Source organism: Arvicanthis niloticus, chromosome 2 (genome assembly GCF_011762505.2).
Source record: "Arvicanthis niloticus isolate mArvNil1 chromosome 2, mArvNil1.pat.X, whole genome shotgun sequence".
In the NCBI taxonomy this organism is placed as follows: domain Eukaryota; kingdom Metazoa; phylum Chordata; class Mammalia; order Rodentia; family Muridae; genus Arvicanthis; species Arvicanthis niloticus.
Genome location: NC_047659.1, coordinates 83,299,827 through 83,327,642, shown reverse-complemented (window position 1 = coordinate 83,327,642; position 27,816 = coordinate 83,299,827). Strand labels below are relative to the sequence as shown.

The following is a 27,816-nucleotide window of genomic DNA, read 5'->3' as shown; positions in this document are numbered from 1 at the left end:
CTTACGCACTAAGCCAGATAGTCAGTGACGGGTAAGAGAGCATACCGAGACCCTTGCCCCTAAAAGAAGGGAGGCCTCACCATCCTAAGACAGGAGCTCAACCAATGGATGTTGAGTATCCAAGGATGGGAAAGGGAGGCTAGGGTCCTTTGCTCCAACCTAGGACAGGCACGGTTTCCGTAAGTTTTCCCAGCCTTCCCTTTTGAAAAAAAAATAAAATTAAAAAGGGGGACCTGTTGGGGGCCGACTTTTAGCAGAAAGCGGCTATCAACTTTGCAGCCATCTTGAACCATATACCCTGACATGAGACTTGAATTACAATAGCCTACAACAGCTGAGAACACTCTGATAATCTTGGTTTAGATACCTTGAGATTAAATGTATGTGAGATTAAAGGTGTGTGACTTAAGAGTATGATTTAGAAGTATAGAGATCGGAGTTAGAGACAAGACCTAAGGGCATGATTAAAGGTGTAACTTAGAGGCGTGGCTTAGAATCAGACTATAGAAGACAGAACCAGACATCAGTCTAGAGAGAGAGATTCATACACATCAGACATTAGGTAGAATCTGCCCTCACCCTCGCTCTTGCTGAAACCCGACCTGCAGACCGACCAGAGCAGCAGCTTGGGCCGGGATACAGTGGCAACCCAAACGTGGGTCGGTCCGGCCCTCAACATTTTGCCTGGGCTGCAACATTTATTTTGGCCCCCAACGTGGGGCTAGTGCGGTCCCCAACAATTTCCCTTCACAAGAATGCCATCACACTATTCTTCAATGTTTATAATAAAGTTATACTTAACATTTTTGAAAAAAACTCACATATTTAATCTTATGAATAAAATATTAGTATGTTTAACCTGAGTATAATTCTGTAGTTGCCATACAGACCTGAAAGTGTTAACTTCCTTTGCCAAATGACCAACATTATCATTTTTGTCTTATTTCAACTATCAACCAAATTAGTAATGGTGTGGGCAAACATTTTTCTTTTAAAAGAAAAAGACAAAGTGATAAACTCCATAAGGGCTAGCAGTGAAGTTTACTTTGTTTTTAAAAATTATTTCATTTACTTACATTACAATTATTGTCCTTTTTCTCAGTCCAATTCCCCATGCCTAATCCTCCTCATCTCCAAGTGGGTGATGCCCCACCCACCCACCCACCTCACCCATCTTTCATCCCACTTCTCTGGGGGCATCAAGCCTCCACAAGTACAAGTACATCCTCTCCCACTGTGGCTAGAGAAGGCACTTCTCTGCTATCTACGTAGCAGGGTCCATAAACCAGCCCATGTATGCTCTATAGTTTGTGATTTAGTCTCTGGAAGCTCTGAAGAGTCCAGTTAGGTGATTCTGCTGTTTGTAAATCCCTTCAGCTCCATTAGTGCTTCCCCTAGCTCTTCCATAGGGCTCCCAGATCTCAGACCAATGGTTGGTTGTAATTGCTTGCATCTGTTTCATCCAGGTGCTGGTAGCCTTTCAGAGGACAGCCATGCCAGGCTCCTGTCTGGAAGTACAAAACGTATCAGCAATAGTGTTGTGGTTTGGGGCCTACACATGAGATGGATCCCAAGTTGAGATAGTATCTGGATGGCCTTTCCTTCAGTGACTGCTGAATTTTTTCCTTGTATTTCCTTTAGACAGGAATGTGAGATGGGTGAGTGGCCCCATCCTTCAACTGGAGGCCATGCCCATCTACTAGAGGTAATTTCTTCATGTTGCATCTCCCCACTGTTGGGTAGTTTGTGTAAAGGCATCAACATTAGATCCTGGGAACCTCTCACATCCCTGGTGTCTAAAACTTTCTACAAGTTCCTCGTTCCCCACCTCACACTACTGCATATTTCTTTTCATTTTCATGGCCCTTTGGACTTCTCTCCTGTTTCCCTCCATACTTGATTCTGACCCACTTTCTTTATTTCCCTCTCCTCTCCTACCCAGGTCCCTCCCTCTCTCTATCTTCTATGATTATTTTGTTCCACTTCTAAGTAGGTTTGAAGTATCCACACTTGGGCCTTCTTGTAAATCTTCATATGGTATGTGAATTGTATCATGGGTATTCTGAACGTTTTGGCTAATATGCATTTATCAGTGAGTACTTACTGTGTATGTCCTTTTGGATTGAGATTACCTCAATAAGGATGAAATTTTCCAATTCCATCCATTTACCTGAAAAATTCATGGTGTCCTCTGTTTTAATAGCTGAATAGATTCCATTCTGTAAATGAACCACATTTTCTGTACCTTTTCTTTGGTTGAGGGACACCTGAGTTGTTTCTAGCTTCTGACTATTACAAAGATGGCTGCTATAAACATAATGGAGCACTTGTCCTTGTAATATGGTGGAGCATCTTTTGGGTATATGCCCAAGAATAGTATAGCTGGGTCTTCAGGTAAAACTATTTCTAATTTTCTGAGGATCATCCAGATTGGTTCCTAGAGTTTACAATTCCAGCAGCCGTGGAGGGTTGTTCCTCTTTCCCTACATCCTTACTAGTAATTTAGGTCACCTGAGTTTTTGATCTCAACCATTCTGATTGCTGCAAGGTGGAATCTCAGGGTTGTTTTGATTTTCATTTCCCTGATGACTAAGGATGTTGAACATTTCTTTAGATGTGTCTTGGCCATTTGAGATTGCTCTGTTGTGAATTCTCTGTTTAGTTCTCTATCCCAATATTTATTGGGTTATTTGGGTTTTTTTGTAGTCTAACTTCTAAACTTTTTTGTTTATTTTGGATATTAGCTCTCTATCGGCTGTAGGATTAGTGAAGATCTTGTCCCAATCTGTAACTTGCAGTTTTGCCTTATTGACACTGTCCTTTGACTTACAGAATATTTTGAGTGTCATGAAGTCCCCTTTGTCAATTGTTGGTCTTTGAGCCTGAGCAATTGGTGATTTGTTCAGGAAATTTCCCTCTGTGCCAAGGCATTGTAGACTATTTCTCACTTTTTCTTTTACTAGATTCAGTGTATTTGGTTTTCTGTGTAGTTTCTTAATCCACTTGGAGTTGGGCTATGTACCAGGTGATAAATATGGATCAATTTTCATTCTTCTATATGCAGAGCACCCAGTTAGCCCAGCACCATTTGTTAAAGATGGATTATTTTATCTACTGTATGTTTTTGGCTTCTTTTTTAAAAATGAAGTTTCTTACTTGAGTGGTTTATTTCTGGGTCTTTGGTTCTATTCCAGTGATTGACCCATCTGCCTCTGTACCAATAACTTGAGGTTTTTATCACTATTGTTCTGTATTATATCTTGAAGTCAGGAATGTTGATTTCCCCAGAAGTTCTTTTATTATTGAGAATTATTTTCACTAAGCTGAGATTTTTGTTTCTTCATATGAAGATGAGAATTGCTTTTGTCTTTGTGAAGAATTGAAATTATGATGAGGATTGCATTGAAAAGATTGCTTTTGATAAGATGGCCATTTTTACTATGTTAACCCTAGTGATCTGTGAGCATCAGAGATCTTCCCCTCTTCTAAGTTCTTCTTTGATATCTTTTTTCAGGAAGTTGAAGTTCTTGTCATACAGATTTTTCACTTGCTTAGTTAAAGTTACTTAGTTAAAATGTTACAAGTTACATTTTGTGACTATTATGAAGTGTCTTGTGTCCCTAATTCCTTTCTCAGCCTGATTATCCTTTGTATAAAAAAAAATACTGGGTTCTTTGAGTTAATTATATATCCAGCCAGTTTGCTAAAGTTGTTTATCAGCTGTAGGAGTTTTCTGGTAGAATTTTTGGGGCTACCTATTTATACTATCATATATACAAATAGTGATATCTTGACCTCTTTTCCAATTTGTATCCCTTTGATCTTCTTTTGTTGTCTAATTTCTCCAGTTTGAACTTTGATTAATATATTGAATAATAGTTAGACATTGGGAAGTTTATCTTTTCCTAGATTTTCTTGTCTTTTTTTTTTTTTTTTTGGTTATTTTATTTATTTCCATTTCAAGTGCTATCCCCCTTCACGGGTTCTCCTTCACAAATCTCCTATCACTGTGTTGGACTTTTGAGAGATATTGTACTAAATTTGTAGAGTGTTTCTGTGGGATGAACTTTTAAAATATGTTAATCCTACCAGTTCAAGAACATTGAAGATCATTCTATCTTCTGAAATCTTTAATTTCTTGAAGTTATTATCATTCAAGTCTTTCTGTTGCTTTACATGAGTTACCACAAGATCATCTCTATTGTTAAAGACTATTGTGAAAGGTGATATTTTCTGATTTACTTAAAATGTGGTTGTCATTTGTATATTAGAGTGCTGCTGATTTTTGTGATTTATTTTTGTATCTAGATAATTTGCTGAATGTGTTTGTCAATGGAAGAATTTCTGAGGTGGAATTTCTAGGGTTGCTTATGAATACTTTCACACAGTCTTCAAATAAAGATAATTTGACTACAGTCTTCCAATTTGTATCTAAGTTTTCTTCTTTAGTTGTCATAATGATCTAGCTAGGACTTTAAGTACTGTCTTAGGCAGGTTTTTATTGCTGTGAAGAGAACCATGACCATGAACATGGCAACTCTTATTAAGAAAAACATTTAATTTAGGAATGGCTAACAGTGCAGTGGTTTAGTTCATTGTCATCATGGTAGGAAGTATGGTGACATTCAGGAAGATATGATTGTGGAGTAGACCTGAGAGGTCTACATCTATATGTGCAGGTAGTCGGAAGAGATAGAGACTCTGGGCCAGATATCAGCTTCTGAAACCTCAAAAGCCTACCTCTAGTAACATACTTTCTCCAGCAAGGCCACACCTACTTCAACAAGGTCACACCCAATAATGCCAATCCCTGTTAGCCTATGGGGATCATTTTTAAGCAAACCATCACAATTACTGTAATGAATGGATATGCAGAGAGTAGACAACCTTTTCCCTGATCTTAGTGGAATTGCTTTGAGTTTCTATTCATTGAAATTAATGTTAGCTATGGGTTTTTATAACTGCCCTTAACATTTTTAGGTATACCCCTTGCATCCCTTATCCCTTTATGACTTTTATCATAAAAAAGTGTGTTGAATTTGTCAAAGGCCTTTTCTGCATCTAATGAGATGTTCACATGGTGTTTATTTTTTAGTTTGCCTAAATGATTACATTTATTTATTTTCATATATTGTATCATCCCTGCATCTCTAGAATGAAATTTAATTGATTTAGAAAGATGATATTTTGGGTTTGCTTTTATTTCAGATTGTACTTTATTAAGCAGTTTTGCATCTATATTCATAGAAATAATTGCTCTGTGATTTTCTCTCAGTGCTGGGTCTTTATGTGGGTTGTATATCAGGGTAAAAGTGACCTCATAAAATGAATTGGGCAATGTTCCTTTTGTTACTGTTTGTGGAATAATTTGAGGAGTATTGGCATTATCTCTTTATAGAAAGTCTGGTAGAATTCTTTGTCCAAACCATCTGCCTCTGATTTTTGTTTGTTTGTTTGCTTGCTTACTGGTTTCTTTGTTTTATGGGTTTTTTTTTCTTCTTGGACTCTTAATGGTTTCTTTTATTTCAGTAAGTCTTATTGGTCTATTTAAATCGTTTATCTGATCATGATTTAAATTTGCTATGGAGTACCTAATGAGGTGATTTTCCATTCATCTTAAATTTCCAATTTCACTGAGTACAGTTTTTTGAAGTATGTCCTTATGACTTTTTGATTTCCTCAGTGTCTGTTGTTATTTTTCCTCACTCTCCCTTAATTTCTGACTTTGTTAACTTGGATATTATTTCTTAACCTTTTTAGAAAAGAGTTTGTCAGTCTTACTGATTTTATTTTTTAAAAAAAACTATTTGTTTCATTAATTTTTGTAATATTGTTTTATTGATTCCAGTCATAAATTTGATCATTTCCTCTTATCTACTCCTTTTGTATATGACTCTTCTTTTTGTTCTAGAGATTTCTGCTGTGCTCTGAAGTTGCTAGTATGAGGTCTCCTCCCCCCTCCCTTTTTTAAAAAGTAGGCAGTTACTGCTATGAACTTGCCTCTTAAAACTAAGAAGATATTGGTAAAACAGATACTCAAATAAATTTTATGAGTGGTCTTTGACAATACAATCAGAGAGATGAGCTAGCTTACTGAACTCAATAGTTTTTCATAGTTCAAATCTTCCTGCTTTGTGTTGTGTACCTGTGGATATACTCATGTTGTATAAGGACAGTGTCTTAAAATCACTATCTGTTGGCTTGGCTTCTACTCACCATCTGAATTAGTCCCATGGGAAAAATACATCAGCCAACATTCTGAACAAAAGAGAATGTAGATAATTATGATGAATTTCTCTCAGGTGTTTCTTTGTTAAGAATGTTAGAATATGCTACATATTTATGAATATAACATAGGTACAAGCAAAATGGATAGGTAAGTCCAGGGTTTAAAATTAGTGAAGTAATATGAATTTTTTTTCTATAGCAGCTAAATGCCACAGTGATACTTTATTCATATTTGCTTTCTACTGTACATAGCCAGAATTCATAGAAAGATTGTTCTCAGGTCTAAGATAAACCTAGAAGCTTCTTCCTGCAGCATATAAGAGCAAATACTGAGACCTACAACTGGACAGTGCACAGACAGTGAAAAACGTTGAACACTCAGCCCTAAATTAGGTCTTTTATTCTTTCATCTTGGCTCAGTGAGCTATGTTAAGAGGATCTTTAAAGATGATCAGACCTAGTTATTTCAGAAGACCAGGAATCAAGGCCTTGTACACACTATAAGATCCACAGAGACTAGGGCAACATACATAGGTTCTGTACATGTCTAAGCCGTGTAGGGTAACAGTGCTGAAAAGGGTTGTGGACAAAAGTCCCCTACCCTAATCCAGTGGTTATTTCCAATTGATACTCACACAGTACCAACTAATTTTGTCCAAAGGAATCCAACTGGGTACATAAACACACTTAAGGACAGGTTGCATACCCAGTTGTAGATGAGCAAGACAAAATAAACTCAGTATTATTTTGAAGTATATTTTTGTTGTTGTTGTTTTATAATGCTTTAACTGAATCATCTTTTAAACCTTACAGGTCTTTGTTATGTATTATGACTTCTGATTTTGTGTATTTATGGATTTCTGTATGTGCAAATGTGTGTGCCTTGGGGTCAATATGTGTTTCTTGTGCTTTTTTTTTTTTGTAGTACTTATACTTTTTCTTCTTTTTTTGGCATGTTTAAAATAAGATGGCTAGAATGGGTTAAATTATTTGTACTTACTAATACCCATATCAATTTGTATAAATTATACAGTACTATGCATCCTTTATTAGTAGTGATAGTATGTTTTGTCTTTTGGATTATAATCCTAACCCTAAATGGCTCATCTATCTTTCCATTTCCACAGAGTATATTTTGAAATTAGGCAGTATTATACCTCTATAATTTATTTATGTAAGTGATAATCTTTCTTGAAGTCCATATTATATATATATGTATATATGTGTATATATGTGTATATATGTGTATATATGTGTATATATGTATATATATATATATATATATATATATATATATATATATATATATATAATTTCAATCCCTCTATGTCAAGTTTATAGTCACGTTGTTTCACACAAGAAAAAAATATTATCTTTAAAATTCCTCATGATTTTATTTATGTTCCTATGAACTTCTCATTTTCTTTAGATTATTCACTCCATTGACAAGTAGTTATATGTAAAAGTTTGGAGATTATTGTTATTATTATAAATATAACAATGATTCATTAATTATTAATTATATTGTACTATGAAATACTTGTTAATAATAATAATAACAACTATTATAAGCTCCATAATATTTTTTGTGGGGCTCCATACACTTGACTTTCTTTACTTTTTGCAGCTGAAAGCTTGTTAATTTTATCTTTAGAAAAATCACGTTTCTATGTATGTACGTATATATATGTGTGTGTGTGTGTACAGTTTTTGAAATTATGCATTGAAGAGGTATCTGCATGGTCAAATTTTCTATAGTATTACTTATCATAGTTATGATTAGTTGTCAGTTTGATTTTTTTCTTTTTTCTTCTTTTTGTCTTGCAATTTTTAGACTATTTATTATTTCAATTTTCTTTTTTCTACTCCTATTTTAATTATTTTTAAATTTATTAATCATTTTATTTGTTTATGTTTCAAATGTTATTCTTCTTCCTGGTTTCCCCTCTACTAACTACCCACCCATCTGTTTCCCTTTTGCAGTTTGATTTTAAATGAATAACTACCATAATATTCAAGGTGGTACCATAATATTCAAGTCTATGGACAAGAAACTATCTGCAGAGATCTGTGAGTCTCTGGCAGGGCCAAAGTGTTGCACTTTGCAAAGAGGAGGAGGAGTTGGATCTAGGCTGGCTGCTGGATCTCTTCTTCTGATGCTGCTGCTCTGGAATTGGTGGCAGGCAATAGGGCATGTGCCCTGTGGGGCATAGCAGGCTGAGCAGTGCAGCAAATCAGTGTGGCACAATGGCAGGATGGGTGTTGTGTGTCCAAGGGGCACAGCATAGGCCTAGGAGCCAAGGCTGGGGGCACTGAAGGTGAAGAAACTGCAGTAGGCTCAAGCAGCTTCCAGTGATGTAAGCTTCTGCAGAGTATTTTCTTTCCTCAAAGTGTTATAGTAACTCAGACACTCTGACACTCTAAGACAGTCTTTGATGAAATAACCAGTGCATCTTTATGCCTTGTGGATAGGGTCTTATATACATTTGGACTGGTGTGGGGTCTAAAAGCAGGTGCTTTCTATTGGCTTAGTTAAGGATGCTTCATTTGCATTTGGACAGTCATTGGGTGTTGCCCCTACATGACTGTTTATCACAGTCCTCTCCATGGTGTGTCATGGTCACATGTTCCAAGACAGAAACCAGGTTGGGAGTGGATGAAGTACCTACCATTTATGAAAATTCACTGGGGTTTCTGAATGTACTCAACCTTTTTTGTTTGTTTGTTTGTTTGTTTTTTTCTGATGACACAGTTCTACTTGTCCCACAGTGGTTGATACCATTGTTGGAACTATTCTCCAAATATAGCAGGGCAGATGCAGATATGCCCCTGCCTTCTGGGATTCAACAAATCCCTAGGGAAGAGGGTGAACAAAACAATAGGACAAGAGACACAAAGAAGAGGCACCTGTCTGGATGTCTGATCAAGTGCTTGAACTTTATTGTTCAGGTCATCTTATAAAGACAAGCACGGAGGAGGGTCAGAGTCCAGGGCCATCTGGTAATTGTTAAGTTCTTGTAAGCATTCCTTAGCCCAAACAACTTTCTCAGGAGCAAGAGGCCAGTAAAACATTTTATAGGCTCAAGTTGCTAATTTTCTCTCCCAGGCAGGAAGGCCTATAAGGCCTTTCTTAACTCAGGCTATCTGCTTAACTGACATTTGTTCTCAGGAAGAAGGCAATAAGGCATTCCTTAACTCAGGCTATACCTAACTGACATTTGTTCTCAGGAAGAAGGAAGTCTTCGCTTCCAGCATGTCCTCCTTTCTAACAACTTTTAAAGAGACTGGTCTGAGAAGGCGAACATTTGGAATCTCATTGATAAATGAGCAGGCATTGACCAGAGGGGGGAAGATTGACCTGATCCTCCTATTATTATTAGAAATGGTGCCTTTTTGGGGGGGAGGAGAGGGTTAAAAGTCTCATGGGCTTCATAGGATATGAGGGTCCTAGTGAGCCGCTTAGATACAAAAGAAAGTAACACCAACCTGTAAGCAATCAGGTTTGCTTCACGGGACTCAGATGCGGACAATTTGGGTCCTCATCCTGCGGTACTTTGTCACGCACCCTTTGCAAGGTACCCACGCTGTGTTCATGCCATGTTAACCAGGGTGCATAGATCTGAGTTCAATGCAGCTCCTAAAGGAGATATGTTAACACAAAGCTCAACCAAGCCTCTATCAGCCAGATCAAGTCTGTAACAATATACTTGTAGAGGTTTAGATGCCAAGGAGTCAATTTATTGTTTTATAAAGCCAGTGAGTTTGTTAAAGGCCCAAGGGCTGAAAGTCCAAAGGAGAAGGAGACTGAACACAAGACCCAGGACTGAAGGGAGAAGGGTGGTGAGTTAAGGAGAAACAGAGAAGCAGTTTTTAAGTCACTCTTCTTCTTGTTCTCACTGTTTCTTTTGCCATTTTAATCTCTCTCTGATCTTGGCTATACTATCTCTAACCACCCCAGTATGGTCAGTACAAAAACGGCACTCCCCCTTGAGAGCAGCACATAGTCCCTTGTTGAAGGAAAAGCAGATCTAGCTCTCTGCATTTTTGGAGGACCACTTCAGATAGTGAAATGAGGGATTTTTCCAGATTAGTGATGCCAGTCTCTAGCTGTTCAATGTCTTTGCCAATGAGTCCTCGAAGTTCTGAGTAGTGCAAGTCCCAAAGCTGGTATCAGGATAAGAACCTCCAAACACCACTGGTGGGTCCATTTTATCTGGAAAGGAAAAAAAAAGGGGGGGGGGGTGGAATTCTCAGTGATATCTTTCTTCCCTGGATGTCAATTGTTATTTATCTTATCTATAATTGGGTCTGGCTTTGTGGAAGTATCTATTTGTTTCACTAATTTTTCTGGAGCCATCTAGCTGTGCCTTCTTTGGTATCAAACAGACATATCAATCCTCAGCCCCAGATGAGAACAGGGTCCGAGTTATTCCATTTAAAGGTAAGAGGGTCCTTCCACATAACCGTGGCATAGTTGTTATTGGTCTCAGGGTGCCAGAGGCGATCAGCAGCATATTTGCCATGAGTGCTGAGATTTAGAAAATTGAGAACAAATAAGGCATGATGAAGAATATTTCTAGGGGACCCCTTCTGGGTGAAATTCCCCCTCTTTTGTTTATTAAAAGCGAATTTTTCAGTATTCCTTGTAAAACCAGGGCAAAAGCACCAGTAGCTGCTCTTCCCACACTCAGAAAGTTATGGAGATATTATTTTATAGTTCTATAATATCTGTTTCACAATACCTTGTCTTTGAGGATTATAAGGAATTCTAGTAATATGGGTAATATTAGATTGTCAACAAACATCTCAAATGTCTGACTGCAATAGACAGTTTTTTCTATCTTAATTTGATATGGAACACCAAGCATAGAAAGATAATGTAGGCAATAACTAATTTCATTTTTAGTTGTTTCTCCTGTTAAGGCAGTTGCAACTAGAAAGGCTGAAAAGGTGTCAAGTCACATGTACATATTTTAATTTTCCAAAATTAGAAATGAGTAACATCCACTTGTCATAATTGGTTAGGTATAAGTCCTCAAGTATTAACACCATTATGAAAAAATTGAGGAAACTGAGAACGACTTTTTGTAATTTGACTTGTACACTCTCTAGAAATACCAAATTATTGTCGCAAGCTATTATTATTAAATATATGTAACAATCACTAAGCAACAGGACACCCCCTTGGAGCAGATCTCTGCAGATCTACGAAGATGTACTATCTTGTGGTGATGCTATATAGACAAATAGATGACTTGTCAAGTCTTAATGATGATACTATAAGAATTCTTAAAATTATATCAATGATTATTAAGCTCTTTTATAACTGGACTGTTAGTAGACCCTTCTCTGATGGTTAAAGCTGCAATGAGAACTCTGTCAGTCTCCCAAATGTCATCAATCAATTGCTCTTAGACAGCAATCAGACTTTCTCCCACTCAGAGCAAATTTCAAGAGGTTGTGAAAACAATTAGCCAAAGGTCATTAAAAAGGAACCAATAATTTACTATAGGTGCCAGGACAGAAGATAAAATATTGCCTGGGCCTATCTATACCAAACTTCACTAATAACTTAGTGATAGCCAGACAATCACTCTCAATGGACATGCATGTAAACATTCTCCGTTGCAAACCTCCACCTCAACCCATGATTTGACCCTTGGTGAACTGGTAATAAACCCAACAACATGTGATCATGCATTCTGAAAGATGCAGAAGCACTGAGGACAAAGAAATGAGAGGCAGATACAACGGAGAGATAGAATAGAATTTTTTGCTTATCCCCACTTAGAGTAGCATATAGAAGTTTTCCCTTTTCCCAGATAGAATAAAAGTTTTCCTTTTCTCCACTCAGGACCTTTCCACTTCTCCCCTAGATAGCTTTCACAGGAAACCTTTCAAACTTAGAAGGCCTATAATCTGCCTGGTACACAAATCTGCTGTGACATTTTCCTAGGGGCCAGGCAATCTAGTATGAGCTCTTAAAAGTCATAAAGTTAAGGGAAAGTACATGTTTCTTCAATTAATCTTCATTTGTAAAATTTGAGAATTAGCAATATCTAAACAAGGAATAATTTCAAGCAATTAAAAACCATGAAGTATATTATTGTCTAAGAGTATACAAATTGAAAGTTTGATTATTTAGCATTTCAAACAGTGGCTACAGCATGTAATTCAATTATTCGTGCTGAAGCAGGGGGAAACTCAAGAGAATGAACATGTGATTCAATTACATATACTTTCTTCCCATTAGATGAGCTGTCTGTAAATAGAGTAAACACATTTTCTATGGAATGCATGTGTAAATTTATACGAAATACAAAAACATGTATAGAGGAAAATTGTAACAACTTGTTACAATTATTGAATTTGTCTAAAAAGTTGGTCATGTAATAGGCCAAATATCAATATTCTTTAATAACCAAATAATTGCTGTTTGGAATAAAGAATATTTCATTAAGTTCTTCTCAAAATACTTTTGTGGTCCTGACCTACAATTTTGTATTCACACAGCAACAGCTTCAGAACAGGGTGTTAAAACTTTCTCTAGAGCTAAAGAAATATGAACCTACATTAATGATCCCTTTTGCCAAAGAACTGCTGTGAAACAGCCAACAATTGATCAGTCTGTATAATGTAACTATTGATAACTAACAGCTTCCTCTACAATCTACAAAGCTATTCTTCAGTTAATTGTTGAAGGGAATTAGGATTTGCATTTCCCTTGAGAACATCAAACAGGTGAGGTGTTAGCCAATTAGCATCTCCTAGAATTATTTTGAAAATAATTTAAAGTAAGTAGACTATCTTTTCTTTGAATTTTTTGTGCCACAATTTATTTAAGAATATAACTGGTGTCTCAAATATTGAAAAGATAATGCCTTTGAATGTTTTCTACAACAACAAGCATTCCCCAAAATTTTAAAACTTGTTGTATGGGAGCAAAGGCTTGTATTTAAACTCCTTCAGGGGGATCAGCTAATAAAATACCATACAATGAGTAATATACACGGAAAAATTCAAACTCCTAACTTTTTGTATTAAAGCAACAACAATTTTTTTTATATAATAAAAAGCTATTAGCCATTCCTTGAGGAAGAACTTTCCAATGATATTGCTGCATGGGCTCTCAAAAATTACAAGCAAATATGCTAAATGCAAACCTCTTACAATTGTCAAGATGTAAAGGAATAATATAAAAACAGTCTTCTAAATCTATGATAATTTTATATGCATTTCCTGGAATGACAGCTGGAGTAGGCTATAATATTCCACAAGTTTCATAAATCTTCTAGGTAAGTCTGTCTTTGCTCTGTATGGCTAGATAGCTGTGTAGCAGGCCACATTAGCATTCTTACAAGCCAATTGTAACAAAAGGAACTGTTTATCAGGGCTTTGTTTGATCCCAGATAAAACTCCCACTGATCTTCTTTTCAATCTTAGGGGTGGAGGGCTAAATTTGCCTCTACCACTTTATCTAATAAAATTGGCAGCAGTACTGTACTGTGTCACAGTTATTTTCAACTTATTACTCTTGCAATCAGATCCACCTGTTCAATCCTCTTTTCATCCATAAACATGGGTGAGTTAAAAATTCTCGGCCAATTGCAGCCAGTGGAATACTGGCAGTTTAACTATATTTTTAAGTTTCTTTTGCAATAGTAACCATAACTTTGGGAAACAAAACCAACTTTTAACAATCAAAACAATATATATTTTTTTAAATCAACAGCAAGTACATTACTTTCATCTTACAAAGTTTGGCCGCCAGTTCTTATATATGAATATATGATAGTGCAGCTTTTAATATCTCATTAAAAAGACATTTTAAATCTTATCTCTTATACATCTGGTTTCTGAATGACTCCAACCCCGACTTATCAGTTTTAATCTAGTTTTTTGTTACCAAAAGTTGCAAATTTTTAATCATACCCAATAACTTATAGGCTAATAATGTATAACCAAGACACGTAGAACATTTTAATACTTTTAAAAGCAGTCAGAAACAAAAGTGAAGTAGATGCACATTCACATTTTATATATTTTATCCAAACAAATTTTTCTTACTTTTCTAGCTGTAATTTCAAGTGAAAAGCAATTTGTCATTTGTTGAACCCTTGAACCCAATAAACCAATAAACACTGACACAGAAATTTTTCTAGGAAAAAACAAACAAACAAACAAACAAACACAACCCATCAGTTTTTTTACCAGGGAAGCCAAAAAGCTGTTGGCCCCTCAGAGAGCAACTTATGCAAATAATCACTCCTGCCAGGACACCTCCTGCTGTGTCTTCCAGCAACAGAGCTGGGGGAATTCATCTATCAGCTTCTGTTGTGTAAATTCGGATTGCCTTTTAAGCAAGTTTTAAGCTAAATGAAGCCAGAAGTTTTATCCATTTTTTTGAACATGAAAACATAGAACAATCATTCAAAAGAAACAAAGATAGACAATTGACACACAATGGACAAATTTTGCATGCCAAGGGTAGACAATAGATAAAGAAAGCATAACTAAGAATCTCTCAGTAGGAGCCAGGACTTCTGATTCTCTCCTGCTCCCAGGAGGGCTCTGAAATAGGCTTTTCCTTTTCTTTTGCTAACATGCCTGAGAGTGGACAACTGGTTTAGCCTTCTCTCCCATTTTCAAGGTCTAACTTTTCATCTCCTCCTTAGGAGGTGTGGCATTTTGTCCTTAATAGTTCCCTCTTGGGGAAACCCTAGACAAACATTGCCAATTAATTCAAAGAATCTTTTTTTTATTGGATATTATGTTTATATTTCAGATTTTATCTCCTTACCCCATTCTCCCCACCACCCAGGAACCCCTTATCCCATCCTCCCGCATCTGCCTTTGGATATGTCCGACTGTGGTAGACCTCTGAGGAGATAGCAATATGAGGCTCCTGTCAGCATGCACTTCCTGACATCCATATCAGCATCTATCTTTTGTGACTGCACATGGGATGAATACCATGGTAGAATGGTCTCCAGATGGCCCCTCCTTGAGTTCCACACTTTGTCTCCATATTTGCTCCCTTGAGTATATATTGTTCAAAGAATCTTTTAAGATCTTTTTATTAACACTTACTCCTCTTGCTCTTTGAGACCCTTTAAGAGCAAATCATGTTTGCTTATTGCTTGTCCTAGAATTGTGTTGCTTTTTCATAACTTCACCAATCAATCTCTCAGGCTGGTAACTCTGTGGTGATATATGGACATCTTTCTTCTCCCAAGAGAAGCCACCGATCCTATGCTTGTGGGCCATTCCTGTAGAAGCAAAGTTAAATCAGACCCCAGACCTAAAGGGCCACACTTCAGGCGCCAATATGCCCCTGCTTGCAGGGATTCAACAAGACCCTAGGGAAGGGGGCGAAAAACTGATAGGACAAGAGACACAAAGAAGAAGCACCTGTCTGAATGTCTGATCAAGTGCATAAACTTTATTGTTCAGGTCGCCTTATAAAGACAAGCAGGGAGGAGGGTCAAGGTCCAGGGCCTTGTTAAGTTCTTGCAAGCATTCCTTAGCCCAAACCACTTTCTCTAGTAAGAGGCCAGTAAAACATTTTTAGGCTCAAGTTGCTAATTTTCTCTCCTAGGAAGGAAGGCCAGTAAGGCTTTTCCTTAACTCAGGCTATCTGCTTAACTGACATTTGTTCTCAGGAAGAAGAAAGTCTTGGCTCCCAGCACAGATACATACTCACATCAATTATTTCAGCTTGCACGAAACCTTACAAGCTACAGCCAGAAGTGGGAAGATGGGCACAAAATTCCATCACCTACTGATGAGCTATTGCCATTTTTTTTTTCCAGTTGGACTGGAATGGGACAGATACTTTCCTTTAGTGATATGATCCCAGGTAGGCTGATTACATATCAGGGCAGTCCTTATTACCAAGAATAACTGAGAAATGGAAAGTGGACTCAGTGGAGAAAGATGGGAAAAAAGCAATGTCAAAGTTGGGTGAGAAAGGATGGGAAAGAAAGGAGTTGGAGGAAGAAAATGTTAACAATTTGAAAAAGAAATTAAATGGGTATAAATACCACCAACTTATATTCAATTTAATATTAAACACAGAATAATAAAGGTAGAGCTAGATATGATTAATACCAGCAAAAAAAAAAAAAAAAAAAAAAAAACAACCCACAAAATGAATGAAATGATTCCTTCTACTCATAGAGCAGTTACTAGTCCAATCATCATCAGAAAGATTTCTTTTAAGCAACTGATTGGATCTGATACAAACACCCACAGTCAAACATTAGTCAATTACTTTTTAATTGAGCCTGGCACTCAGTACACAGGCAGAGTGACATCATATGCTTTGTCATAATTTAAAAGAATAGTCTCTATGTCAGAGAGATGAGTCCCTATTATTCTATAAAACCACATGAGCCATGTGCTTGTCTGTTCATATTATTGCTGGTGTTCTAGCTCTCTGAGCTTCCACTAGACTGGCCTGCTCTGCAGTTTGTAACATTCTAAGGATCTTGTATCAAAAGTCCTAAATTCTTCAGTTCTGTTTCTAAAGTATAACTATATTATAATGGTGACCAGTGATGGCCCTACCTCTCAGTACCAATTTTTCTATAATAAGCAATTTCTCAGTGCTATTATAATATATATTGTACAATATATAATGAAAGCAGGTTAAAGAATGAAAGACTTGAGTCATATATTGATGAAACACTCCATCATGGAAGAAAGGCCATTATGACACAAGCATGGAATAACTGGCTGTACTCCATCTACAGTCTGGAAGTATGGCAGAACGATTTTATTTCATGGCTTGCCTTTTCATCCTTCTTGTTTGTTTGTTTGTTCTCTCTTGTTTTGTGTTGTTTTTCAGTCTGGGTAACTTACTAAATGATGGTTTCATTGATATTCTGGGTTAAGATTTCTCTGCCCAGATAAATATTTCTAAATATATAGTCAGCTATGTGTTTTCATAATGATTCTAGATTCCATTATTTCGATAACAAAGATTAACAATCATATTTTGCCTATCATGAAATAATAAATTTCTTACCTAACTTTCATGATATCATTATTAATTAATTAACTAATTAATTACTTTTTTACATCCTAGTCATTGCTGCCCCTTACCAGTCTTCCCCTCACAGAGTTCCTCCCAGCATTTCCCTTCCCTATCTCCTCTGAGAGGATGGGTCCTCCAGAGTATTCTCCACACAGGTTCATCAAGTTTCTGCAGGATTAGACACATCCTCTCCCACTGGAGCCAGAAAAGCAGCCCTGTTGGGGAATGGATTCCACAAACAGGCAACAGATTTAGGGACAGCCTCTGCTCTAGTTGTTGGAGGACCCTCTTGAAGCCCAAGCTACACATCTGCTACATATGTGTGGGAGACCTTGGTCCAGCCCATGTATGTTCTTTGGTTGGTGGTTCAGTCTCTGAGAGCCACCAAGGGTCCAAGTTAGTTGATTCTCTTGGTCTTGTGGAGTTCCTAACCACTTTGGGTCTTTCAACCCTTCTAACTCTTACATAAGACTTTGTGACCTCTAACCAATGTTAGGCTGTTGGCCTTCTGCATCTGTTTCAGTCAGATGTTGGGGGGATCCTCTCAGAGGACAGTTATACTAAGATCCTATCTTCAAGTATAACAAAGTATCATTAATAGTGTCAGAGACTGGTGCCTGCCCATAGGATGGTACTCAAATTGGGCAAGTTATTGGTTGGCCATTCCATGAGTCTTGCATATCTCATAGACAGGGCAAAGTTTGGATCTAAATTTTGTAAGTGGATTGGTGTCTGTAACCTTCTACTGGAGGTCCTGCCTGGCTACAAGAGGTGGTCTCTTCAAGATACATACTCCCACTGTTATGTATTTCAGCTAATGTCGCTCATATTGACTTCTGGATGCTTTCTCCATTTTGGGTCTCTAGGACTTCCTAGAGATTCCCCCTACCGCAACCCTTACAGCTACAGATTTCTATTCATTCTCTTGGACTTCTGGCCTTTTCTGCTGTCTTTCCCCACATCTGATACTGACCCACCTATTCCCCTCTCCATCCCCTCTTCCACCCATTTTGCTTCTTCCCTCTGTCTCCCTTGACTATTTTATTCCCACTTTTAACTGAGATTCAGACATCCTCACTTGGGCCTTCTTTTTGGTTAGCTTCTTCGGGTCTGTGAAGTTTATCATGGGTATCCTGTACCTCAAGACTAAAATCTACTTATCAATGAATATATAACATGCATATCCATTTTGGTCTGGGCTGTCTTACTCAGGTTGATATTTTCTAGTTCCATGCATTCGCCTGAAATTTTCACCAAGTTATTGTTTTTAATAGCTCAGTAGTACTCCATTGTGTACTTCATTTTCTGTATCCATTCTTCACTTGAGGGGCATGGGGTTGTTTCCCGTTTCGGGCTATTACAAATAAAGCTGCTATGAACAAAGTGGAACATGTGTCCTTGTGGTATGGTGGAGTATCTTCTGAGTATATGCTTAGAAGAGCTATAGCTGGGTTTTCAGGTGAACTATATCCAATTTTCTAGGAAACAGCCAGACTGAATTCCAGAGTAGTTATACAGGTTTGCAATCTCACCAGCAATGGAAGAGTGTTCCTTTTCTCCATACACTTGTTAGCATGTTTTGTTTGTTTTTTGAATTTTTTTTTATTTTATCCATTCTGATTGGTGTAAGATGATATTTCAAGGTCATTTTGATTTGCATTTTGGTGATAACTATTGGTGTTAAGCATTTCTTTTAAGTGCTTTTTGGCCAGTTGAAATTCCTCTGTTGAGCGCTCTTTTGGGTGTTGGAGTTAACTTCTTGAATTTATAAATCTATTTTGGATGTTAGCTCTCTGTCTCTTGTAGGGTCAGTCAGTTTTAGTTTCACGGGGTCTTATTTATCAAATATTGATATTAGATCCTGAGTTATTTTTCAGAAGGAAGTGCTTATTTTGGTTGATCCAGAAATATAAGAATCTTAGATGAAAGGAAACATAGATACAAATGGTAGACTTAATGGCAGAGGGAGGAAGCTAAACGCTCAGTTCTTCAAACTCAAGATGAAGTCAAGCACAAGAATCTGATGGAGCTCCAGATTTTAATGCTTAAAATCCACTCCCAGTGACATACATTCTCCAGCAAGTCCACACCTCCCCAAAACCTTCTTATACAGTGCCACCAACTGAGAAAAATGTGTTTTGATATGTCAGTCTTTAGGAGACATTCTCATGCAAAAAATCACGTGGGTTTATGGAGATGTTTGAATTAGAGTTCTACCATTTCCCTAACTTGTTATTCATGATAAGCTTTAGCTGTATTTCTTAGATGTTTTAAATCTAAAATTAAAACAAGTATGTTCAAAATTCATATCTGTCTTATTAAACTTAGTTAAAGAAGATGGAGGGAGATATCTCTGAGAATAAAGACATTTCCTGTGAAAGTCTGACAATTTTAAATCAAGTCCTAGATAATTGGGGAAGGTAGAAGGAGGTAATTGACAGATGACCCTATGACATCTCTCTATGTATACTATGGCACAAATTTATATGCATAAATACACAATAACTATAGATGATAAATAATTTTCAAAAACCTTATGGGCTTAAATAACTTGATGGCAAATTCAAACCTGCAAACCGCACATACAATTACAGAGTACACTTAAATCCATCAGATATGTGACCAAGATTTGATCAAGATTGCATACATTATAGTTTTATGTTCACAGTATTTTTTTTGTAATATCTCACACTTTTAGCAATTGGTCGCATAAGTAGAAAATGTTTGGAATCACTTTGATTAAATATGTACAGTAAGAGATCAGGCATCAACAAGCTTCTCTTTATTCTTTATTGATTAAGGGCATAGTTTTGAAAGGTTGACTAACATTGTCAGTGTTACAGTGACTAGCAGGAGTTTTTACTTGCCCCTCTTTAGATTTTCGCTAGTAATTAGCACTCAGTATCACTCTTAGCATAGAAATCCCCAAGAGGTGTCCGAGATAATTATGTCCAAGAGTTTTGCTTTGTTCAGAATACAGAATAGGTAAAGTTGGACACCCGTGGGACAAGTGCAGAAAGGAAAATAAGTCAGGCTGAGGAAAAAACTGTCTTTACACATTAGCAATCTCTTCAAAAGCACACATCAGATGGGAAGAAAGTTTGACCCACTTGAACATTGTGGTTTTGGTAAGTCATTGCTGATATTATTCTGTTAGGAAATTCTTAAAATATTTTAGTCATTTCTTTTTACTACCTAGTATATGGTGGGCTGAGAATTGCTTGTTTTTTTTTTTTTAAAGTCATCTTTAGAGCTTAATTCATGTGTTTTCTACACCTGTCCCATTCCATGAGTCTTCATGTCTATATCATAAGATTACCATTTTTTATCAGATAATCCACAAAAGCAGTATTCAACTACAATTTTACAAATATTCTCTTCAACTTAACCAAATAAAATGGAGAAATAGTAAAAATGATAGCAATTCAAATGGGAAAAACATAATAAATGCGTATTGTATAACTCAGATTTTAAACATCTGAAAACTAGTTTCTCTGGAAAAGGAGAAATATTTCTCAGGGATGAGCCATTTAATTTATTGACAAATGAAGAGTGGTCAAACCTGAATTCATATACAATAACAAAATTTAAGTCAATAGGCTTTGTATGTGTGTCATGGGTCTCTGTTTGTATAAAACAACATACATGTACACATATATATTTAATAATAATAAACAAAGAAAAAGAAACTATCAACTTGAGGTGTGGTACTGGAAGAGTTTAAGGAGTGTAGGTGAGAGGGATTTGAGGAAGGAAAGGGAAGAGGCAAGTGATGTAATGCTTCAATTAAAAGCATATTTAATAAATAAAATCATCCTAGCCCTCTCAAAACAAAACAGACAGACAAATAAAAACACAACAACCAATCTGCTGGAAAGAAAATCACTAGAAGCTACTAAAATATTACTCTATATGTCATTAGTATCTATCACTTGTTTTCTACTAACTAGTGTAAATATGAGTACATCAATAAATATTTACATAAATACTAATACTCAGATTATTGCATTGTTTAGCACTTTAATAAAGGACACTCGATATAGAAAAATATTACACAAAGAAAATTCTAGAGTCCTAAAAGATAGTTCAGTTTTATTTTCTTCATTAATATTTGTTAATATAAAACCAACATTGGAATTGCCACTATGCAAAATTACAGTGATTTTTTAAATATATTATTGTTTTTCATTAGGTCTTGTACAGTACTGATAGTTTCTGGGCAAAAGAAGAGAAGGGTGAAGTGGTTGGTACTTTACTGACAATCTATTTGCATGTCATATATTTTTTTCATACCTGCATATATCATAGTTACTCAACAGGTATTTAGACACTTAAGAAATGTATAAGTAACAAATATTTTAAAGAAATCTCACACACAAACCTATACTTTATAGCATATATATATGACCTATATTTTCATACATATAAATGTTCTTCTCTATATATTGTGTGTACTTTTATAAGTATATGTTTTAAAGCTCATTCAAAGAGCAGACTCATTGTCTATAACCATAAGAACTATATTGTTCAATAATTCATTAGAAAATACAGAAAAAAAGACGATTCATGGATCATTGAATATTAGAAAGACTTAAAGATTCTCAAATATGTATTTTCTTCTATTTCTTTACTATGAATTACTAAATTAACTGTGTAACATCTTTTCAAGATACATTTTTTTTAAGTACATTTTTTTTTTTTACTAGCATTTCATTTATCACCTGGAAGTAAAACATTCTAAAGATCATCATTAAGAAAGTTTTGATAAATCATGGTTACCAGAATGTATCACAAAGCAGATGTAACATATTTTACATCCAGAGTTGTATAAACCAGCAGTGTACTAGTTACATAATACTAGAGGAGACAATATAAAAGGCATTAGTTAAGACTTGGTTCTACTTTTCAATGAAAAGAATAGTCTGCCACAGGTTTGTGAAGAAATGTACTTGCTCTATTAAATATTAATTCTTTTCATCTGTGACACTTTGCTATTGTGACTTCCTAAACTTTTGACTTCCTAAACTCAATAAAAGAAAATGTGATAAAGATCACAGGGCAAAGTCCGAGAAGACTGAGCCCTACACAAAAAACAAAGGAAAGAAAGATACTGGGCGCTGGAAAAATACTTTTCCTCAGGTCAAGCACATCAAAATGTTATTCAATATGAAATGATCAGTCCTTACAACTTATATATACAAATAACATTATACAGACTGAAAAATTTATATTTAGGAATAAAAGTGTTTATAAATATACATGTACATACTTAACAATAATTATGAAGAATAAGCCATGAATTTTAAAGAGAGCAGGAGGCTTGATGTTCCAGATAAAGGGGATGCTAGATCAGTGAGGCAGAAGTGGATTAGTGGGTATAGGAGTACCCTCATAGAGGAAAAGAGCAGAGGTAGAGGGGATGGGATGGAGGATTTGTGAAAGGATATCTGGGAAGGGGAATATCATTTGAACTGTATACAAATAAAATGGAAAAGAATAAAACAAAGAAAAAGGAAAGAAAAAGATTATGGAGGAGGTTTATTTAATGATTTGTAGAGATGAAAGGGAGGGGGAAATTATATAAAAATATTATAATTTCAAAACATAAAAGAAATAATTAAAACGACAATATTTTCATCCTGAAATTTTTAGGTTTACTAGAAACTCTCCTTTGGATAAAATAAAACTATCAAGGAACACAAATTGGTTGTTATATAATCAGGGTATCCTTATATATTTGGTAAATCTTCTAAGGTGCATGCATTTTCTTATCTGTTACCATGCTTCTAAAGCGGATGGTTGTGTTACCTGATGTCTTCAGAACTTTTTACTTTTTCTTCTTTCTCTCCTTCCCTTTCCCCTTCCCTTTTCCTTTCCCTTTCTGTTCCCCTTCTTCCCCTTGCCCTTCTTCTCCCTCCTTTAGCCCCTCCTCCTTTCCCCTCTACCTCCTCTTTCTTCTTCTTCTTCTTCTTCTTCTTCTTCTTCTTCTTCTTCTTCTTCTTCTTCTTCTTCTTCTTCTTCTTCTTCTTCTTCTTCTTCTTTTCCCTTCTCCCTCCTCCTCCTCCTCCTCCTCCTCCTCCTCCTCCTCCTCCTCCTCCTCCTCCTCCTCCTCCTCTTCTTCTTCTTCTTCTTCTTCTTCTTCTTCTTCTTCTTCTTCTTCTTCTTCTTCTTCTTCTTCTTCTTCTTCTTCTTTTCTTCTTCTTCTTCTTCCTCCTCCTCCTCCTCCTCCTCCTCCTCCTCCTCCTCCTCCTCCTCCTCCTCCTCCTCCTCCTCCTCCTCCTCTTCTTCTTCTTCTTCTTCTTCTTCTTCTTCTTCTTCTTCTTCTTCTTCTTCTTCTTCTTCTTCTTCTTCTTCATTTTTAGTGTACTCTACAAGTCCTTAGAAAAAAGTGATGTAATTAATTGTAAAGGCACCTCATTGTTTACCTGATGATTCCCCTAACCTAGACATATCAAGGGATAAAAGATGATAAGACCTGCAAGTTGAAAATTGACAAGAGAATTAATAAATGGAGGAGAAAATAGAGAATGATCATCCACCATCCAACTTGAGTTCTGTCCATTCAGTTAGTAGAAGCACCCTGCCTGTGCTTTGAGGTGAATCACTGCTGCTTACTGGATGTATAACTTCACATTCATCAAAGGCTGAGAGTCAAAAATAGCTTACAGGTTTATATAATTTATTCTATTCTTTCAATCAACATAGATGATCAGAATACAATATAATGAGAAAATGTATTAATGATAGACACATTGGTGATAGATGATTGAGGATAGATGATATTTAAGGGTCTAGATATTCTCAGTATCTTACTGTTGCAAGATAATTTGTTTTTGCTGCAACTTGAGATCCATATACTCTAGTGCTAAGTTTGAACTAAGTGTGATTTTTAGAGCTCAGGTTTGAATATGAGTTGCCTTGCTCTTGGCAAATATACTCCACTAGGTATTTGCAACAGTAATTATTAATCAGTTTATTTGAATAAATAAATTCAATGATGTATACTTATAAATAAATAACTGTGAACCTGTTTTAATGGTTCAATTTGGTACCTGTGTATCTTGTATGGTGTTCTATAATGCTTCCTCACTGAGGTTTTCACAACATGCACATTAGAAATTTAAGCTAAAATTTTAGCATATTTATGTCATGGATATTATTTTACAAACACTCAATGAAATCATTAAACTTGCTTTAAAACTGTACTATCCTTTCTGATCATTTGTACTGAACTTTCTGAGTTTCAACCTCAGTGTTGTTATAGAATATCATAATTCCTACTAAGTAATTCAGATCGTTTACTTAAGAAACCACAAAAAGTTTTACGATTGCACATTACAGTATTCCTCTCCTCATTGCTTTTTTATAAGATGAGTTTCCTGAAAGAGGGTGTATATAACAGTCACACCTAATGGTTCTTTTCTTGGAGAGTTACTCTTGATTCATGAACTTTACCCTGGCAACAATGTCACACATATTTGCATTTCCCTTTATATTTATGCATTTTTCAGACAAGTTTCAGTGTAAATGTCTGATTGTACAAAGGAAGTAACTCACCTCATATTTTCAATTGATAATCTTTATTTCTTTCCAGGTTATGTCTGAAGATATACTGAATAAAATGGATGAAAACAATCAGACAGTTGTGTCAGAATTTATTCTCCAGGGACTTGTCAACTCAAAGAATACTCAGGTGTTACTCTTTGTGATATTGTTGATGCTTTATCTGCTCATCATGTCTGGAAATACTGTCATCTTGATCTTAGTAAGCACTGACCGCCGTCTTCTTTCCCCCATGTACTTCTTGTTGGCCAACCTGTCCTTTACTGATATGTGGCTCTCCTCAAACACCACTCCTAAGATGATCACAGACTTTCTCAGGGAAAACAAGACCATTTCCTTTACAGGATGCATGTTTCAGGTCTTTTTTTCCCACTGCATTGCTGCAGGAGAGATGGTACTTTTGGTGGTAATGGCTTATGATCGCTATGTTGCCATCTGCAAACCACTTCACTACATCACAATCATGAACCTGAAGAGATGCACTGGGTTGGTGTTGACTTCCTGGACAATTGGATTTGCACATGGTATAAGTCACTTGGCAGTGGTTGTACAGCTACCTTTTTGTGGTCCTAAAAAAATAGACAGTTTCTTTTGTGACATGCCCTTGTTAATCAAGCTAGCTTGCATAGATTCACATGATTTAAATACTTCAATGAATGTTGAATGTGGGATCGTGGCTGTAACCTGCTTTATACTCTTGATTATTTCCTACATAAATATCCTCATCACTGTTTGCCGGAGCTCTAAAGCTGGTGCATCAAAGGCAATGAACACGTGCACTGCACACATTGCAGTAGTGATGATATTCTTTTTGCCCTGCATCTTCATCTATGCGTGGCCCCTCAGTATCCCCTGGTTAGACAAATTTTTTGTTGTATTTTATTCTGTTTGTACACCTCTCCTAAACCCAGCCATTTATACTCTGAGAAATAAAGAGATGAAAAATGCTATGAAAAGGTTCATAGGCAAATGTCTGGGTCTCAAAGTAAATTCCTAATAGTCAGAATTATATGCTAGTTTTTTTCACATAATAAAATTCGTATTGAAAATCTTTAAAACTGGAAAATATTGTTTCAATTTCAAATTTTATCAAGTTTCAATAGAGATATAATTTAATATTTTAAAGAAAACATGACATTTACTAATCAACCATCAGATAATGGTGAATCTTTTACCCTAAAATATAAATATGAGTTATTTTCCCCCACAAGAATGCCATCAAACTATTCTTCAATGTTTACAATAAAGTTATACTTAACATTTTTGACAAAACTCACATGTTTAAACTTATGATTAAAATATTGGTAAGTTTTACCTGAGTAGAATTCTGTAGTTGCCATACAGACCTGAAAGTGTTAACTTCCTTTGCCAAATGACCAACACTATCATTTTTGTCTTATTTCAACTATCAACCAAATTAGTAATGGTGTGGGCAAACATTTTTTTAAAAAAGACAATCAAAGTTATAAACTCCATAAGGGCTAGCAGTGAAGTTTACTTTGTTTTTAAAAATTATTTCATTTACTTACATTACAATTATTGTCCTTTTTTCCAGTCCAATCCCCATGCCTAATCCTCCTCATCTCCAAGAGGGTGATGCTCCACCCACCCACCCACCTCACCCATCTTTCATCCCACTTCTCTGGGGGCATCAAGCCTCCACAAGTCCAAGTGCATCCCCTCCCACTGTGGCTAGAGAAGGCACTTCTCTGCTACCTATGTAGCAGGGTCCATAAACCAGCCCATGTATGCTCTATGGTTTGTGACTTAGTCTCTGGAAGCTCTGAAGGGTCCAGGTAGGTGATTCTGCTGTTTGTAAATCCCTTCAGCTCCTTTAGTCCTTCCCCTCACTGTTCCATAGGGCTCCCAGATCTCAGACCAATGGTTGGTTGTAATTGCTTGCATCTGTTTCATCCAGGTGCTGGTAGCCTTTCAGAGGACAGCCATGCCAGGCTCCTGTCTGGAAGTATAAAATGTATCAGCAATAGTGTTGTGGTTTGGGGCCTACACATGAGAAGGATCCCAAGTTGAGATAGTATCTAGTATCTAGATGGCCTTTCCTTCAGTGACTGCTGAATTGTTTTTTCTTGTATTTCCTTTAGACAGGAATGTGAGATGGGTGAGTGGCCCCATCCTTCAACTGGAGGCCATGCCCATCTACTAGAGGTAATTTCTTCATGTTCCATCTCCACACTGTTGGGTGGGGCTATCCCCATTAGATCCTGGGAACCTCTCACATCCCTGGTGTCTGGGACTTTCTCCAATTCCCTATCCCCCACCTCACACTACTGCATATTTCTTTTCATTCTCATGGCCCTTTGGACTTCTCTCCTGTTTCCCTCCATACTTGATCCTGACCCACTTTCTTTATTTCCCTCTCCTCTCCTACCCAGGTCTCTCCTTCCCTCTGCCTTCCATGATTATGATTATTTTGTTCTACTTCTAAGTAGGATTGAAATATCCACACTTGGGCCTTCTTGTAAATCTTCATATGGTATGTGAATTGTATCATGGGTATTCTGAACTTTTTGGCTAATATGCATTTATCAGTGAGTACTTACTATGTATGTCCTTTTGGATTGAGATTACCTCAATAAGGATGAAATTTTCCAATTCCATCCATTTGCCTGAAAAATTCATGATGTCCTCGGTTTTAATAGATGAATGGATTCCATTGTGTAAATGAACCACATTTTCTGTATCTTTTCTTTGGTTGAGGGACACCTGAGTTGTTTCTAGCTTCTGACTATTACAAAGATGGCTGCTATAAACATAATGGAGCACTTGTCCTTGTAATATGGTGGAGCATCTTTTGGGTATATGCCCAAGAGTAGTATAGCTGGGTCTTCAGGTAAAACTATTTCTAATTTTCTGAGGATCAGCCAGATTGGTTCCTAGAGTGGTTGTATAATTTACAATTCCACCAGCCATGGAGGATTGTTCCTCTTCCTACATCCTTACTGGTAATTTAGGTCACCTGTGTTTTT

At 36.4% G+C, this 27,816-nt stretch overlaps 1 protein-coding gene across 1 annotated transcript; it reads left to right on the top strand.

Moving 5' to 3' along the window:
• The first annotated feature begins 20,258 nt into the window (after positions 1-20,258).
• Positions 20,259-26,101, top strand: LOC117704158 (olfactory receptor 4K14-like). The gene is made up of 2 exons (XM_034496174.2): positions 20,259-20,394; positions 24,861-26,101. Exon 2 carries the CDS (start codon positions 24,864-24,866, stop codon positions 25,824-25,826), a length of 963 nt encoding a protein of 320 aa, XP_034352065.2. The 5' UTR covers positions 20,259-20,394; positions 24,861-24,863; the 3' UTR covers positions 25,827-26,101.
• Positions 26,102-27,816: the final 1,715 nt, after the last annotated feature.

Coding starts and splice junctions, on each gene's coding strand:
- LOC117704158 (XM_034496174.2), top strand. CDS start 24,864: ATGTCTGAAGATATACTGAATAAAATGGATGAAAACAATCAGACAGTT.